The sequence below is a fragment of the Callithrix jacchus genome, chromosome 4, assembly GCF_049354715.1.
Source record: "Callithrix jacchus isolate 240 chromosome 4, calJac240_pri, whole genome shotgun sequence".
In the NCBI taxonomy this organism is placed as follows: domain Eukaryota; kingdom Metazoa; phylum Chordata; class Mammalia; order Primates; family Cebidae; genus Callithrix; species Callithrix jacchus.
In genome coordinates, this window is record NC_133505.1 from 43,211,178 (window position 1) to 43,228,559 (window position 17,382).

The 17,382-nt window shown below is 41.5% G+C and overlaps 1 protein-coding gene across 9 annotated transcripts in view; it reads left to right on the top strand.

Moving 5' to 3' along the window:
- The window catches only part of ANKS1A (ankyrin repeat and sterile alpha motif domain containing 1A), a 196,522-nt gene that overhangs the window by 76,983 nt on the left and 102,157 nt on the right, over positions 1 to 17,382 (top strand). For 6 of the 9 annotated variants that reach the window (XM_078369010.1, XM_035295368.3, XM_035295371.3 and 3 more), the window contains exons 2-6: positions 2,602 to 2,682; positions 5,339 to 5,495; positions 7,968 to 8,030; positions 16,039 to 16,335; positions 17,105 to 17,180. In XM_078369010.1, the coding sequence (XP_078225136.1) occupies positions 2,602 to 2,682; positions 5,339 to 5,495; positions 7,968 to 8,030; positions 16,039 to 16,335; positions 17,105 to 17,180 (674 nt within the window). The remainder of the gene's footprint in view (positions 1 to 2,601; positions 2,683 to 5,338; positions 5,496 to 7,967; positions 8,031 to 16,038; positions 16,336 to 17,104; positions 17,181 to 17,382) is intronic. The other 3 variants (XM_035295373.3, XM_078369011.1, XM_035295372.3) reach the window with 1 other exon arrangement.

Below are 17,382 nucleotides of genomic sequence, written 5' to 3' on the forward strand. Positions count from 1 at the left end.
ACTTTCTTCTGCCTTTTAGTAATTACTCAAAGTTGCTGATTACTTGATGGTATCTTTTAAAAATTTTCTGGGTATGAATCTGTCTGTTTGTTGCTGTCTGTCTGTGTAGGGTGGGATATCTTTTCTGTCACTTTAGAGAACTTTAGACAGGAGGTAGCGTAAACTTGTGCACTTAATCTACTATCCTTATAAATTTAATCCTCTCTGAACCAAGACTATACAGTATTTACAATTTTGTTTCTTTTTTCTTTCTAACATTATAATCTTTTTTGTCTTATTGCATAGCAGTATAACTGGTATCTGATATTCTACTCTGTGTCTGTACTGTAGTTTATAATTTGTCTATTGATGCCTATTGCCAAAATTTAATTTAATTTAATTTATTTATTTTGAGACCAAGTCTCACTCTGTCACCAGGCTGGGGTGCAGTGGCACAATCTTGGCTCGCTGCAACCTCCATCTTTCAGGTTCAAGCGATTCTACTGCCTCAGGCTTCCGAGTAGCTGGTACTACAGGCACATGCCACCATGCCCAGCTAAGTTTTGTATTTTTAGTAGAGATGGGTTTCACTATGTTGGCCAGGCTGGTCTCAAACTCCTGACTTAAGGTGATCTACCTGCCTTGGCCTCCCAAAGTGCTGGGATTATAGGTGTGAGCCACTGCACCCAACCAAAATTTTATTTTTGTAAATAATATTGCTTCCAAGTCTGAGCATAAAGGCTCTGGACCCAGATGGTTTTATTAGTGATTTTTTAAGTAATTTTAGTGCTCTTTTGTCATTGATTCTTTTTTTTTTTGAGACAGAGTTTCTATGTGTCTCCCAGGCTGGAGTGCAGGGGTGTAATCTTGGCTCACTGCAACCTCTGACTCCTGGATTCAAGCAATTCTCCTGTCTCAGCCTCCTGAGTAGCTGGGATTACAGTTGCACAGCACCCAGCTAATTTTTGTATTTTTAGTAGAGACAGGGTATCACCATGTTTGGCAGGCTGGTGTCAAACTCCTGGCCTCAATTGATCTGCCTGCCTCGGCTTCCCAAAGTGCTGGGATTACAGGCATGAACCACCGCATCTGGCCTGTGTCATTGATTCTTGAATATTAGTAGATAGCTGCCCAGCTGACCTGTGATCTAAACCTAACACTAATACCATCCAATAACAGTAGCATAAAAAATAAGAACTTTAAACCAGCCTCAATTATAAATATAGATCCTAAGTAATATACTCTGAAGTAGATACTCTCAAGTAGAATGTACCAATAAGGTCATAATGGAAATGGCCAATTAAGTTTACACCGAGAATGGCTTAATTTTTTTTTTTTTTTTTTGAGACGGCGTTTCGCTGTTGTTACCCAGACTGGAGTGCAATGGCACCATCTCGGCTCACCGCAACCTCCACCTTCTGGGTTCAAGCAATTCTGCCTCAGCCTCCCGAGTAGCTGGGACTACAGGCGCGCACCACCATGCCCAGCTAATTTTTGTATTTTTAGTAGAGATGGGGTTTCACCTTGTTGACCAGGATGGTCTCGATCTCTTGACCTCGTGATCCACCCGCCTCGGCCTCCCAAAGTGCTGGGATTATAGGCGTGAGCCACCACGCCCGGCCTAGAATGGCTTAATATTAAGAAACCTATTGATGGCTTAATATTAAGAAACCTATTGATAACAACATACTAGGCTGTTAAATGTGTAAAACTATTATCTCCATAGATGCAGAAAATACATTTAACCAACTATCTCTAGTAACACTTTTTGGAAAATAAAAATAGGATACTTCCTTTACAAATTACAGAGTATCTACCTCAAACCATTGGAGGCATTCTCATTAGAAGCAGAAACAAAACAAGTTTGCCCTATGCTACTTGATATTCTTTTAGAAGCTCTAGCCCATGCAGTACGGTTTGCAGAAACAGAAATAAGAACTAAGGCTCTTAGGATTATTTGATATTATTTTAGAAGCTCTGGTCAATGCAGTAAGGGCAATACAGAAATAAGAACTAAGGTTTTGAGGATTAAGTAAGGTAATATTTTCTCTTCCCTCCTACGGTATTTTTGAGTCAGATAACACATTCAGAATATGAATTCTGTTATTTTTAAAATTACTAGTAAGACATATTTACAAAGGAAAGACAGAATCATCTCTTGCATCTTAAGCCATGTCTCCTGGTGCTTTTTGACCTTGATCCTTGCTCGTTGACTCATCTTGATTACCTGGTCTGTGTTGAGGTCGCTCTCAAACCTTCAGTCACCAGCACAGGAGGGGGTGCTCAATACCTGTGACTGGCTGAGTGGTTTGGTTCTGTCTTTGATGACCTTTCAATGAGCTGTTTTTACAATCCTGGGAGTACTAGAAGAACAAGCTCTTAAGCGATGACACTGTTGTCTTGACACTTGACTCTGTTCAGCAGACCATTGCAGTGTACCCTCAGTGCTATGCCTCTCTATGGTATACAGCCGCTGTATTTATCAGGAGTCATTTGGAAGTAACTGGTCAGGTTGAACACCACATAAAAATCTTTACTAATTAGCTAGTGACCTCCAGCTTTGGTTTGTGACTTCAGTCTGTGAAATCTATGTCTCTCTCTCTTTTTTTTTTTCCCTGTTAGCATGTGGAGAGGGCCAAATGTGAACTGTGTTGACAGCACTGGCTACACACCCCTGCACCATGCTGCTTTGAATGGCCATAAGTAAGTATCGATGTACTGCATCCCTGCCCTCACCCTTCAGAACCCAGGCCCTCACCTTGTCTTTCATTTCCTAGAAAAGTTTGCTGGCTGGGCTCAGTGGCTCATGCCCATAATCCCAGCACTTTGGGAGGCTGAGGCGGGAAGGTCACTTGAAGCTGAGTTTGAGAACAGCCTGGGCAACAAAGCAAGCCTCCATCGCCACACACAAACTATTTTTTTTTTTTTAATTAACCAGACGTGGTAGCATGCCTGAAGTCCTAGCTACTTGGGAGGCTAAGGCACAAGGATTACTTAAGCCCAGGATTTTTGAGGCTGCAGAGAGGCATGATTGTGCCATTGCATTCCAGTCTGGGCGACAGAGCGACCCTATCTCTAAAAAACAAAAACAGAACAAAGGTTTGCTAAGCAGTGGCACTGAGAACCAGAAAAAAACAAGTTTAGTTCATCCAGAATTTCTCTGTCTTTCTTTCAACTTAAACATCCTTCCCCACCCCACCCATCAAAAAATCTTTAGTCAAAAGTTAACCTTTTCTTCTGCCTGTTCTTTTCCCCTCTGGAATGTTCCAGTGCTACGTAATGGTGTAGGTATGTTGATCAAATTTGGGGCAGCCAGAACATAAAGGGGCTGGAATCTATTGGGTAACTAACTCCTAGATAAGCTGAAAATAGATTGAGTGGTCATGAGAAAGCTGTCTTCCGCTTCAATATTTATTTACTCTCTCTTCTTGCCTGCCATTCTTTCCTCATAAAATTAGCTCTGCTCTCAAGAACCCTTTTTAAGGGTAGAAAATACATTAAATGTCCTATATAATTCTCCTAAGTAGAGGAGGTTATTAGGAACTGGGTGGGATTTGTATGGAAAGTTCTCTGGAGAAGGCATGCTTTGGGGAGAATTTGAGAGAGAAGGCATAGGCTTAAGTGATTGGGCACTGCCATTCAAGTTGCTCAGCAGAGGCAGGCATTGTCAGGGAGTACAGTGAGTGGGTTTGCCAGGATGCTGAAGAACGTAAACCAGAGTGTCACAGAATAGAAGGTGTTAAAGGAAAACACATACTGTAGGCAATAAGCAGCAGCAGTGTAGTTTTTTGTTTGTTTTTTGTTTTGGGGACTTTTTTTTTGAGACAATTTCCCACTTCATGCCCAGGCTGGAGTGCAGTGGCGTGATCTCGGCTTACTGCAACCTCCACCTTCTGGGTTCCAGTGATTCTCTTGCCTCAGCCTCCCAATTAACTGGGATTACAGGCATGTACCACTGTGCTTGGCTAATTTTTGTATTTTTAATAGAGAACGGGTTTCACCATGTTGATCAGGCTGGTCACAAACTCCTGACCTCAGGCGATTCACCTGCCTCGGCCTCCCAAAGTGCTGGGATTACAGGCATTGGCCACCGTGCCCAGCCAGCAGTGTAGTTTTTATGAGGAGGGATTATTGGAATCATTTTAGATTTTGCTGAGCAAGGAGCTCCAGGGCTCTTGCCACCTTATTTTGTGTTATTTGTCCAATATTTGACCCACCCAAATTGACTCCAACATGCCAAAAAGAGGCAATGATTGTTTCCTTCAACATTAAACATTTCTAAAATATACTGAATATGATCATTAAGTCTTTTCTGTAGCCATCTTAGATATAGCAATAAAGAAATCTGTAGAGAACACTGTTCCCATATATAGTGGGGTAATGTGAATTAAAGTGAATCTTGAACTTAAATGACTATAGTTTGTTAGCCAAGTTCATTTCCAGATGCTGTTTTTATTTACAGTGGGGATTTGCTTTGACCTCACATTCATAGGGATAATGATATACTGGTATCTATTTAATTAGTGCTGTCACCAGGAAAAAAAGCAAGTTCCTCTTTCTGGGGATATCAAATGATAACATATGTGTCTGGCTTACTTTTGCAATAACTTTTTTTTTTTTAGACAGAGTCTCACTCTGTCGTCCAGACTAGAGGTCAATGGCGCAATCTCGGTTCACTGTAACATCCGCCTCCTGGGTTCAACCGATTCTCCCTGCCTCAGCCTCCCAAGTAGCTGGGATTACAGGCAGCCACCACCATGCCCGGCTATTGTGTTTTTAGTAGAGATGGGGTTTTGCCATGTTAGCCAGGCTGGTTTCGAACTCCTGACCTCAGGTGATCCGCCCACCTCAGCCACCCAAAGTGCTGGGATTACAGGCGTGAGCTACTGTGCCTGGTATGCAATAATTTTTATTTTGCTTGGCCTCTCCGCTTTCAGCTTCCATATCACGAAATGCTCTGAATAATGTGGTGAATAATGATATTTGTCTTGTATGATTACTTTTATGTATATTCAACACCTGAATGCTGTTTAAACATCATAAACAAGGAAACATTGCCAGGTTTAGACAGTGTCCAGACATTTTCAAAGTAATAGAAAATAGATTACCAAGAAAGCCTAAACAGAAGGGTGATGAGTCAGCATAGCATGGCTTACGGTGGTTCCGCTGCGTATCAGCAGCTGTACAAGTAGCTCATGGAATAAAAGGAAAAGCCTGGGCAGTAGGCTGTGTCTCAGGTAAAGACACAGGAGCCAAATGAGACATTTATGAAAGGGCTTTGTGTCATACAGGTGTAAAGAGCTGTGAGCTGGAAAGGCTTATAAGTTCTACAAACTCATGATTGATTTTTGCCTTCTAGGGATGTGGTCGAGGTTCTTCTGAGGAATGACGCACTGACCAACGTGGCTGACTCTAAAGGCTGCTACCCACTGCATTTGGCAGCCTGGAAAGGCGATGCCCAGATAGTGCGGTTGCTCATCCATCAAGGGCCTTCACACACCAGAGTCAATGAACAGGTCGGAAGGAAGGGAGGCTTTCCTCTCTCCATTCAGCTATAGCCAGAGGTGGCAGCCCCATCACCATCTTAGCCCCATAGTTCAAATCTCAGAGAATCAGCTCTTTTTTAAAAAAAAATTTTTTGATAATCAGTTCCTTAGCAAGGAACCACCTCTTGCATATCCTAAATGTGACTCCCCTCTTCACAGTTCTACTCCTCTTAGTAGATCTTATACTATGAGGATGTATTTTGTATACATTTGACTCATGCATATTTGGAATAGTACTGTAATAAAAATGTATATACAGTCAGTCCTTTGTTTCCAGGACCTCCCCGTAGATACCAAAATCCAAGAATGCTCAAGTCCCTTATGTAAAATGGCAAAGTAACATTAGCTCTCTCTGTCTGTGGGTTCTACATGTGCACATTTAACCAACCATGGATGGAACCTGTGGATATGAAGGGCCAACTGTATTCACTTTATTTGCAAAATTTGAAATAATGCAAACCTTACAGAATTGCATAGTCACTTTCAGGCTGCTGAGCTTAATTAATTGTAGGCCAGGTGTGGTGGCTCATGCCTGTAATCCAATTACTTTGGAAGGCTGAGGCAGGAGAATTGCTTGAGGCCAGGAGTGTGGGACCAGCCTAAGCAACACAGTGAGGACCCCCGACCTGCCTTGCCGTCCCCTGTCTTTACCAAAAAAAAAAAAAAAAAATGCCAGATGTGGCACACACCTGTAGTCCCAGCTACTCAGGAGGCTGACACAGGAGGATCACTTAAGCCCAGGAGTTTGAGGGTACCGTGAGCCATGATTATGCCACTGCACTGCAGCCTGGGTGGCAGAGTGAGACCCTGTCTCAAAAAGTAAATTGTGTTTATGCCATTGACATGGCAATGTAACTTTTCCAATGTTTGTCAATACTCTGTAAACCATGCTGTTGTTTTACATACATCAGAACTTGCAGCAGTGGAAGTACTCATGCTAGTGCTGAAAAATGAACTCGCAAATCAGAAACATGTGAGTGGAGGTCAGGGGTGATTTAGTAGAATGATCATTTCCATGATGTCCCCTGATGTTAATTTAAGAATGAGCATACTCCAGTTGCCTGACCATTTGGAAAACAAAAAAAGAGTGAGCATGCTTTCAAAAAGCAGAGATGATTCTTAGAAAATGAAAAAGGCCGCATTTGAGCAAAAATAACCTTACAATGGCCATGGATTTAGTTACTCTGAGAATATACTTCCTCTTGTTTACATTTATATCTTCAGAAAAATTGTACCTGAATTATGCAAGTTTTAAACAAGCCTCTTATAAATACAACCCACTGTCATTTGAGTTGGAGGTTGTGTGCCAGTTTGAGAGGAAATGGACTTATATGATAAGCCATTCTCCCTTTTCCTCTCTCTGCTCTGAACCAAAGCAGATATTTTCTCAGTTCTTTGAAGAGGGAGATGTTGATCTTTCTCAGTAAGCTTAGGACTATTTTTCTAATGACTTTGCCGAGAGGGAATTGTTAAATTACCTATAGCATTAGCTCAAGGTTTTTCCTCAAAAAATGGGAAATCATCCTGGCAAGTCCATCTGTCAGGAGACTCATGCAGTTCTCAGTTAGCTATTAAGAGCATAGCATGATTTTGATTCTGAGAAGGGCAGCTTCATTCTGAGACATGAGGAAAATTAAAATAGTGCTCCCAAATCTCTTGATTTGGAGATTGTGTGTATACAGCTTAATCAGCCTGCCTTTCCCCTTTTGGGCTGTATTTTCTGGGTAGGTGAGCAACAGACATTTAAAATCATCAGTGAAGATGTTTGCTTATAACATTTGGGAATGAAAAGTATCTGTTTAGAATTAACTCTTTATAATCTAAATGTAATTTTACTCCTCCTAGCTAAAGTGATCATTTCTCTTCTCTGAAGGAAATGTATAATGAAGTTTGCTTATAACTAATATTCTTCAGTGTTGGAAAGGCTGATCGATCACCCATTAAAGTCCTTCTCATTTAAGAAATTTTCGGCAACCATTTCTAATCCTCTTTGCTCACTTTTGCCTTGAAACACAGCTGCTTGGATTTTTGAGCCACTTGAGTGTGCTAGCTTAACCTGCTCACAGCTGCCTCCTGCCTGGAGTATCGGTTGATAGGTGGGACCCCAGCCCAGTGCTTTGAGTATCTGGCAGACAGGTGGGTGGGCAGGAGCTGGGCAAGATGTCTGCAGTAGCTTGAAGACCTTAATGGATCTAGATAGTAGTTACAGGTACTCTTGTGATTCATTTTAAAACCATTAATGTGGTTCCAGTAGGATGCTTCAATTAAAGTGGGGTAAGAGTAAGGTGTCCTGGAGATGGTCTTTCTTATTAACTTCCCTTTGAGGCATCCAGAGGGCAGATTCAGGTTGTTCTAGGGTGGGGTTCCCTCAGGGCTGTGTATTGCTTTGATGTATTTCATCCATTTTATCATCACTTTTTTCTTTTCCTCTCCTTTTTGTAGAATGCTCTTGAGATCAAAGAACTCAAAAAGTACGGCCCCTTTGACCCTTATATCAATGCCAAGGTGTGTACTTTGCTGCCAGGAATTCTCTGCATCACTTCTCCAAGCTGTACCTCCTCTTTGGTCCTCTCTGCGTCTACTCTTGTCCACTCAGGCTCCTCCTCATCACACTGACTGTCTCTGCTTCAGCCCATCTGCTTTTGGCTTGTCTGGGAATGGGAAAATGCAGCTGCAGTGGGTTTTGGCTTTATTTTTAAAACCCATACTAATTTGGGAAATCAAGAGATTTGTGGCTTTTTCTGGAATATTTGAAAAGGCAGGAATGGGGAAATAGAAGGGACTATATTACATGCTTAATTTACTATTTGGATTATTAAAATTTTTTAAATGAAGTTAAGAGATAATCAGACAAATTATCTTTTTAAATAAGCATAGAAAAAAATAATTAAATTGTACTTCCTGGAATTAAAAAATTATTTTTGGCCTGCTTTTTATATGTCTTTTAAAATGGAATCTGATTTTCAGGTTTCAATAGCTAATGATGGAGATGTGGGGGAAAGGACGTAGGTGATCCATTTTATTCCTTTAAAAGCTGTTGCCTGCCTCTCTCTCATTTCCTGGAGTTTGTGCATCTCTCTCTGATGCTTTAAAACCATGGCCCAGTATCTCCAGCCATTTGCTTCTCTCTGCTTGATCACTCTTAACCCATGAGGGGTTCTGAAATAGGAAATGATGTTGCAGGACCAAGGTGGGCACCTGTCTTAGTCTCCCTCCCCGTGAGGCTGGGACAAAGAGTAGTCTGATGGGTCTGGTGATGAACAGCCCAGCCGTGCCTGCCCCTCAGCCTTTACTACATCTGAGCGGCAGAGCTTGTTCATTGGGTGATGGTGTTAGCCTGTTTCCTCGGTGCTCTCAACTGCTGGTGGTTTGATCAAAGATTTTATTCAGATGAAGTTTGCTTTGGGGCAACAATATGGAGTGTTCTTGAGACACTGCATTATCCACATTAGCTACCTTTTACTTGCTCTGAAAACAGCTGCCATGGGAAAGAAAAACATAAGGTACTTCTGTATGTTTCCAAACACAAGGCAGATATTTCATGCTTTTGAGAAATACTGATTTAGCAAAGGAGGCCCCCTACGGGCTGGACTTAGGAAAGCCCTGTAGGAGATCTTGTTCAGCTGTTGGGTCTTAATGGCAGAGAAGCAATTTGACCTTAGGTAGTGGAGCACATCAGCTTTATTTTGGCTTACGCTTTCTTTCCTCCTTACCTTTCCTTCCCTTCCCTTTTCCTTTCCTTTCCTTTCTTTCTTTCTTTTATTTTAGAGAGGGTCTCCCTCTGTTGCCCAGGCTGAAGTGCAGTGATTGGCCTGCTCTTTAAATTCTGTTTTTCTAGTCTTCAGAATAGGAAGATACTCTTATCTTAGTTTTTTTGTTTTGGAAATAGAGTGATAGCATGGAAAACTCATAAGTCTTCATGTCGGACCAGAGTTTAAGTTCTGGGATGCTATTTAGTGGTTTTGTTGACTTGAACAAGTTACTTAATTTCTCTCAGCTTCACTTGTCTCTTTTGTAAAATGTGGCACTACCATCTACCTTGATGGATTGTTTTGGAGTTTAAATAAGATAATGTACATAAAGTAAAAATCTCTCATAGCTAGTAATATTTGAAATACTAATTTTTTTAAAGTGTATATAATATATTTCTGCAAAGGCATTTTTGGAATCTGTTCCTGTTACTGGTAGGTGACATTTAATGAAACATTATTCAGTTAGTCTATTCAGAATTTTCTTTTATGGGGAGGAAACTTGAAGTGATTGTTTTCCCAGTAGTGGTTAGTTTAGTGGGCTTATATAGCTTTGATAAAGGGTAAGACTTTGGTTCTTCAAAGTACATTTTCCTATCCTTTAATTTTGCACGTATAAAATAAAATTAGTTTAAATGTAGTAAGAAGAACATACTTCTTTGAAAATAATTCCCTTTGCCTCTACCCTGAAAGGCCAGTCGATGCAAACTACATTAAGAGTAGAGCTGGCCGGGTATAGTGGCTCACACTTGTAATCCCAGAATTTGGGAGGCTGAGGCTGAAGATTGACTGAGCCCAGGAATTTGGGACCAGCCTGGGCAACATAATGAGACCCCATCTCTAGAAAAAATAAAAAATTAGCCAGGTGCGGTGGCATATCCCTGTAGTCCCAAATTCTCGGGAGGCTGAGGTGGGAGGATTGCTTGAGCCCAGAAGGTCAAGGAGGCTGCAGTGAGCAGTGATCACAGTTACCTGGCCAACCAAGTGAGACCCTGTCTCAAAAATATGATAATAATAAGAGAAAGACAGAGAGAGAGGTAAAGCTGTTTGGGTTGTGCTGAGAATGTAAACTCTTCTTGAGCTGATTCAAATCTAACCTCCTTTGACTGGGAGCGGTGGCTCACGTCTGTAATCCCAGCACTTTAGGAGGCTGAGGTGAATGGATTACTTGAGGTCAGGAGTTCAAGACCAGCCTAGCCAACATAGTGAAACCCCGTGTCTGCTAAAAACACAAAATCCCAGGTACTCGGGAGGCTGACGCAGAAGAATCAGGTGAACCTGAGAAGCGGAGGTTGCAGTGAGCCGAGATCGTGCCACTGCACTCCAGCATGGCCAACAGAGAAGACTCTGTCTCAAAAAAAAAAAAAAACCTGACCTCCCTAGGTTTTGTCCTGACTCAGCGGATTTTTATGGAACTGGCTTATGTCTAGGAATTGTTTTGTTAAAGTATTTTTAAATGCTAAGTCTTGTCAGGCACCTGTACAAATTAAGAAGTCTCAGATGGCTTTTTTTGGGAGCAGAAGTAGTTTTTAGGAGGCTTCCTCTTCTTCAGCATTTGGGGCCTTTCCTTTTTCAAGTCAGTGTAAACCAGCCAAATGTAAATTATTCTTAGCTAAGGCAAAACCGTGAAAATCGCTTTTTTTTCCCCTCTTAACAATTCTTACCTAGTCTGAGTATCATAAAATGAGTAACAAATTAGTATTGGGGCAGATCTATTTTTTTGGTACATTTAAAATTATTTCACAGTCTTAGAACTGAAAGAGCCTTGAAATTTTATCTAGTACAGTTGTCTCCAGATTTGATCAACCTTTCTGTTGCATTAGAATCACTTAGTAAGCTTCTAAGAAACTTTTTATTTTAAAAAACTTCTAACTTAAAGTTGTAAGAATAATGCCATGAACTATAGTGTACTCTTCTTGATACTCCAGTTGTTAACATTTTGCTACATCTGCTTTTTCTCTTTCTGTGTGAATATAAATATTCCAGTTGTGGTATGTTTTTCTAGGGCCTATACTTTCATGCTGCAGATAGCTGTAGGCCAGGTGTCCCTAACTTCAGCATCTGCCAACAAGGGATAAGTGTGCAGTTGGGCTGTGAGCACTAGAAGACTAGGAGGTGATGTCCTGACATAGTTCCAAGAGGAGGAAGGCCAGGAAAAAGATTTTTGTTTGTTTGTTTTTTTGAGATGGAGTCTTGCTGTCTCGCCCAAGCTGGAGCACAGTGGTGCTATCTCAGCTCACTGCAACCTCTGCCTTCCAGGTTCAAGCAATTCTCCTGTCTCAACTTCCCAAGTAGCTGGAATTACAGACATGTACGTATGTATGTGTATACACACACACACACACACACACACACACACAATAATTGTCACTGATGAAATATTTGATATTAAGTCATGGAGATTATGATCCTTTGATCCTAAACACTTCCATTTTGGTACTAGTTAGTTCTTTGACCTAAATCTCCTAAGAACAAGGACATTCACTTATAAAGCCACAATACATTTATCACATTTAGAAAATTCAATATTCATACGATACTGTTATCTAATTTAGAATCCATGTTCAAATTTTGCCAGTTGCCTCAAAAATGCCGTTTAAGAGCAATTTATGATTGAGAATCCAGTCCAGGATCACGTGTGTTAATAATATGGAACAGTTCCTCGGCTTTTCTTAGTCTTTCATGGCATTGATGGTTTTAAGAGCACAGGCCAGTTGTTTTGTATACTGTCTTTCAGTTTAGCTTTGCCTGATGTTTGCTCAGGATTAGATTCTGGGCATACATTTTGGGCATACAAACCATAATGCCACGGAAGTGGTATTATGTACATTTTAGTGCCTTGCATCAACAAGGCACATGACGTTGATTTGTCTCATTCTTGAGATTACGATTGATTGCTTAAGTTGGTGCCTACAAATCTAGGGTTGAACCTACTACTAGTTTTTGTTTTTGTTTTTGTTTTTTAGTTCCCATGTAATTCCAAAATAAAGCTGGTTTGAGAACCACCAATTTAGGCCAACTTTCCATGTAGAGGAGGAAACTTTCCCTCTGTCACTTGAAAGGTGGACCCGCTACCCCTTATTTTTAGTATTTTCTTGTTTTCCCTTATAACAAACAGAGCTCATTACTATTTGGCAGCCTGTTTTTGGATTCCATTGAGTTTTGGTTTTTTAAGTTTGGCTGGTATCTATCTTCCTAAACCTTCCTTATTTGGATCAGAGTTCTGCTTTCCAGAGCACTACAGAGTAAGTCTAACTCTTCTTCCACATGATGAATTTGCTTTCATTTTTCTTGTGTCATCTCAATCTCAGACCTAGTTTTTCCTTTCTTTCCAATTATGGTATGTTTTTCTAGGGCCTATACGTTCATTGCTGCAGATAGCTGTAGGCCAGGTGTCCCTAATTTCAGCATCTGCCAACAAGGGATAAGTATGCAGTTGGGCTGTGAGCACTAGGAGACTAGGAGGTGATGTCCTGACATAGTTCCAAGAGGAGGAAGGCCAGGAAAAAGATTTTTGTTTGTTTGTTTTTTTGAGATGGAGTCTTGCTGTCTCGCCCAAGCTGGAGCACAGTGGTGCTATCTCAGCTCACTGCAACCTCTGCCTTCCAGGTTCAAGCAATTCTCCTGTCTCAACTTCCCAAGTAGCTGGGATTACAGACATGTACCAACATGCCTGGCTAATTTTTGTATTTTTAGTAGAAATAGGATTTTGCCATGTTGGCTAGGCTGATCTTGAGCTCCTGACCTCAGGTGACCCACCCGCCTTGGCCTCCCAGAGTGCTGGGATTACAGGCGTGAGCCACTGCACCCAGTCAGGAAAAAGTTTCTTTATGATTTTCTGCTGCTTATAGTTTATGCATATATATACACATATGTATAATGGATTTATAGATTGAATGGAGTCTTCAGATGTACGAGTTATTTATCAAGCTCCCTTTTTCTTAGAAGTACTGACCATAGTAAGGAAAAAATGGAAGTGGGTCTTAAGATGTGTAGGAATGGAAAATTTGTGCAAAAGCCTTGGGGGAAATTTGGGCTATTTCCGCTTGCTCCCCTTTCTCAGTCCAGATTCATCGTAATAGACTTCTAGGAATTCTGGAAGTATTGTGAGCACCTGTAGTGCAATTCGGAAGGTGTGGCAGGGAAACATTCCAGATGATCAGAAGTCTATGATGCTGCTTGGAATCCTCCCTTTTCTTGTGAGTCCATTAACCAGCACTTAATAAGAGTTTGCTGGGCCTTCCTCTCTGAGGTGCTACTTTGGCAAATCTGAGGTTGGACCTCCTACTATTATTTTTAAACTCCCATGTTTAAACTTCATGTAATCCCAAAATGAAGCCAGTTTGAGAATTACTGATAGTTCTTGCCCTGATAGTTGTCAGGCTCATAAAGCTTACAGTAATCAGAGTTTATTGTGATGGCCTGTTTCAGTGATGGATGTGGTCACCATAGGTATAATAAACTTGGGTACTATAGTTACCAGACCATGTCTGGCATGACTGAAACCTAAGTAACGTGCTCCCTATACTGTGACTATGAGTGTAACTTTCTGCAGAGATGTGGTTAGACCATTTTTAACATGAGGCAGGAAATTTGCCAGTAGTGATTATGACCTTGCCTTTAGCAGGGCAGCTTTATGAGAACTGCTTTCATTCTTCCAAAAAAGAAATAGAGAGAAGTTTTTTTTTTTTTTTTTTTTTCCTTTGCTGGATGGTTTAGACTTTTACAGTTCTTCAGCCCTAATACATACTTTTTATAAAATCAAGGACAGTTTATTCTGGTTGCTGGGAGACAACTTGGATATAAATGAGACAGTAGTATTTGCTTCAGAATAGCTTTTCTGGACTGGAGTTTTAATAAGAATAAGCTGACTTTCTTGGCTCTTTCTGTCACGCTCATCTTGAGTTGTACAACCCAGAGAATCCTTTTAAGCTTCTTTGGGTCACCACTCTGCCCCAGAATTACTCTACAGAAAGATCCTGTGAGTTTTTGTTATTGTAGATGTTGGTTCTTCAAGAGAAAGTGATAGCCAACCAGAGAAATGTTGGGTTAAAAAAAGAGAGAAACTGAAGGGACAGCTCTGAGTTTGCTTAGGAATCTCATGCCATAGCTTAATAGGAAATAGGCCTTCCAAATGGGTATCCTAAAAGGTTTGTTTGGGACAGGTAAGACCTCAAGGACTTACTTTCTACCCAGCATTTCCCCTTCCTCCAGACTTCCAGGTTACGTGGAACTTGCTGCTCAGGGCCCAGTCATATCATAGGAGGCCATGGCTGGCAGGCTGGCTGCATCCTCTGGCCAGTGAAGGCTGTCTGCACCTTCCTGGCAGTTGCTCTTCTTGAGTTATGTTGGAGCTCAGTGCAGCTTCCTCTGCATTCTCTGTTTATTTGTGTGCATTCATCTTTGCATGTGGCTTGTTGCTACTTTTTCTGTCCTTATTTCATTTAAACATTTTTCTCACATTTTGGGGACTTGCTCCCAGCAGCTGTGGATCTTTCTGGTACACTTGGTATAGTTGGAAAAAACGATGCAGTCAAATGCCAGATCAAAAGCAGATGGAATTGCATGCCTGTTTGGGTAACTCCTAATCCATTACTTTTAACGTTATTAGTAGAATTAAAGCAATTGCAGAAACATTTAATTTTGACCTTTTGACCACTGAAAGGTGCACAATATTGACTTGACTGACAAACCCCCTCTTAAGTTTTCTTTTCCAAAAGTAGCAGAAGCCTCCTGGATAAATTTAGGAATCTCAAAATCTTGTGGGAGAATTATTTTCATTAGTGCTTCTCAAAAAGGAGAGGTCATGAGAATTACTTTATTTCTGCTCTAGTTATACACTGTCAGTAGAGCATAACTGGAATGACTAACATTTTGCTTCTGGTGGTTGAAAAAGCACAAAATTCTCCCATTTGATCTCAAATTCTGTCTTTAGTTTGAAACAAAATTGGCCTTAGAGGACTGTGGGTTGCGAGCTTGAATTGATAGCAATATTACATTTGAATATTTTGCACCTCTCACACAAAACGTGGCAGCGTTTGCCTCTTCCTTACATAAGAAACACCTTCCTGTGCCGGCTGCCATTTTAATGAAGTAGACATTGCATGCATTGATTGGTGCAGGCTCCTGGAGTAGGCACAGTGCAGCAGCAGGGTCCCCTATTTCTCTGTAACTGAGCCTGAGTGCTTCCTTTCCCTGGAAATGGCTTTTGGCTGATACCTGGAGTGATTATTAGTCTGCTCTGTTACTTTCACTGTTGGCCGATTGATTTGCATGCAAGAAGCTACACAGATGACAAACTTTTATTAAAAAGCTTATGTGTAAGGCAGTGGATGGTTGACAAATCCAGAATCAGAACCATAGGGTTGAATACGTACAGATTGTAAAACCAGTTGAAGTTTAAACTGAAACAATAGCAGTGATATTATTGGTATTCATTCTGCCAGGGCTTCCACCAAATGCCTGTCACATTCCCTTCTTCACTTTCCTTACAACTTGGATACGCTTCCTTCATGGCACACAGGGGATTGCCAGTGTTTGAGAGATGACTTCTCCCCTCTCACAGTCACTGGGGGAAGGTGTCGCTGATTAGAGCAGCCGGGCTTGTTTGTGCGGAAAGATGCCTGGATTCTAACTTTTATTAGTCCCCAAGTATTGCTGCTATTTTTCTCATTTAAATTTCAGTGGTTTTACATGTGATTGTCCCAGTTAGGTGCCCAGCTGCCAGTCAGCTTTCTGATGTGATCTGCTTGTTAACCCTTTAGAACAATGACAACGAGACAGCCCTGCATTGTGCAGCGCAGTATGGCCACACAGAGGTGGTGAAGGTGCTCTTAGAGGAGCTGACGGACCCCACCATGCGCAACAACAAATTCGAGACCCCTTTGGACCTGGCAGCACTGTATGGGCGACTGGAGGTGGTGAAAATGCTCCTTAACGCACACCCCAACCTCTTGAGCTGCAACACTAAGAAGCACACCCCTCTGCACTTGGCAGCAAGGAATGGCCACAAAGCTGTGGTCCAGGTCCTCCTCGATGCCGGCATGGACAGCAACTACCAGGTAGCAGGGTGGGTGAGGGCTCCTCCAATCTCGAGGGACTCAGTCATTTTGCAGAAGGCACTAGTACCATGCTGCTGGGCTGTGCTCTTTATTTAGCACGTTTCACGTCATGTTTCAGGTGCTTCCATTTGTTGAATCATTTTAATGTGAAACTTTAAAAACAAATGAACTCAAGTGAGTCTATTTTTTTTGTTTGCTTCTTTTCAGGGGGTAATCCATAGTCATTAAACTCTGAAAAGATGTGCTTGTGGACTATCTCTCAAAACCAGAAAAATTTCATTATCTTCCTATCCATGTGTTCCCACTGCCATCATTTAGCGCCTCCAAAGTCTCGTCAGCTTGACATTGCCAGCAAGTTATGCCACATTTCCTTTCTTTGTTAGCCTTTCCCATTCAGCTGAATATTTCCTTAGGCTTTGTGTTGACCAAACCACATTTGAAGTGAGGGTATGTTCTCTTATACTTTCCTTCTCATTACTCCTTCCACCCAGGAAGGTAGAATTCTGACGCCTTTCACCAGTAGATGGCTCTAAGAGTAACTGTTCAGTTATTCACACGTGGCCTGCCTATGTCAAAGACATGGCCTTGATGTATGGGCCACAGTCGTGATTTTGGAATCCACACAAGAAAGGTTGGAAAGATAATGACAGAGGGCTTTGTGTGGTTTGTTTTATTTTGTGTCCCTTCTTGTCTGTGTCCCGTTTGTTGCGTGAAGCCGCACCAAACTGTTCTGATGACATCCCGCTCTGCGCTCTCGTTTGCTTTCCAGACGGAGATGGGCAGTGCTTTGCATGAGGCTGCTTTGTTTGGCAAGACCGATGTGGTGCAAATCCTGCTGGCTGCAGGTGAGAGGTCGGCAGCGCTCTTGTCTACACATACCAGGGTTGGGATTGTTTCTCCCTAGTCCTCTAGGGGGATTTTTGCTGGCTATGTTTGAACCCAATGTATGTGTATCTCCACTGGTTGATTATAAGTGTGTAAACTGTTCTTGAATAGCTGGATTAAATGGCTTTGGATGAAAAATGTTGGTCACGCTGCTGGGAGCCT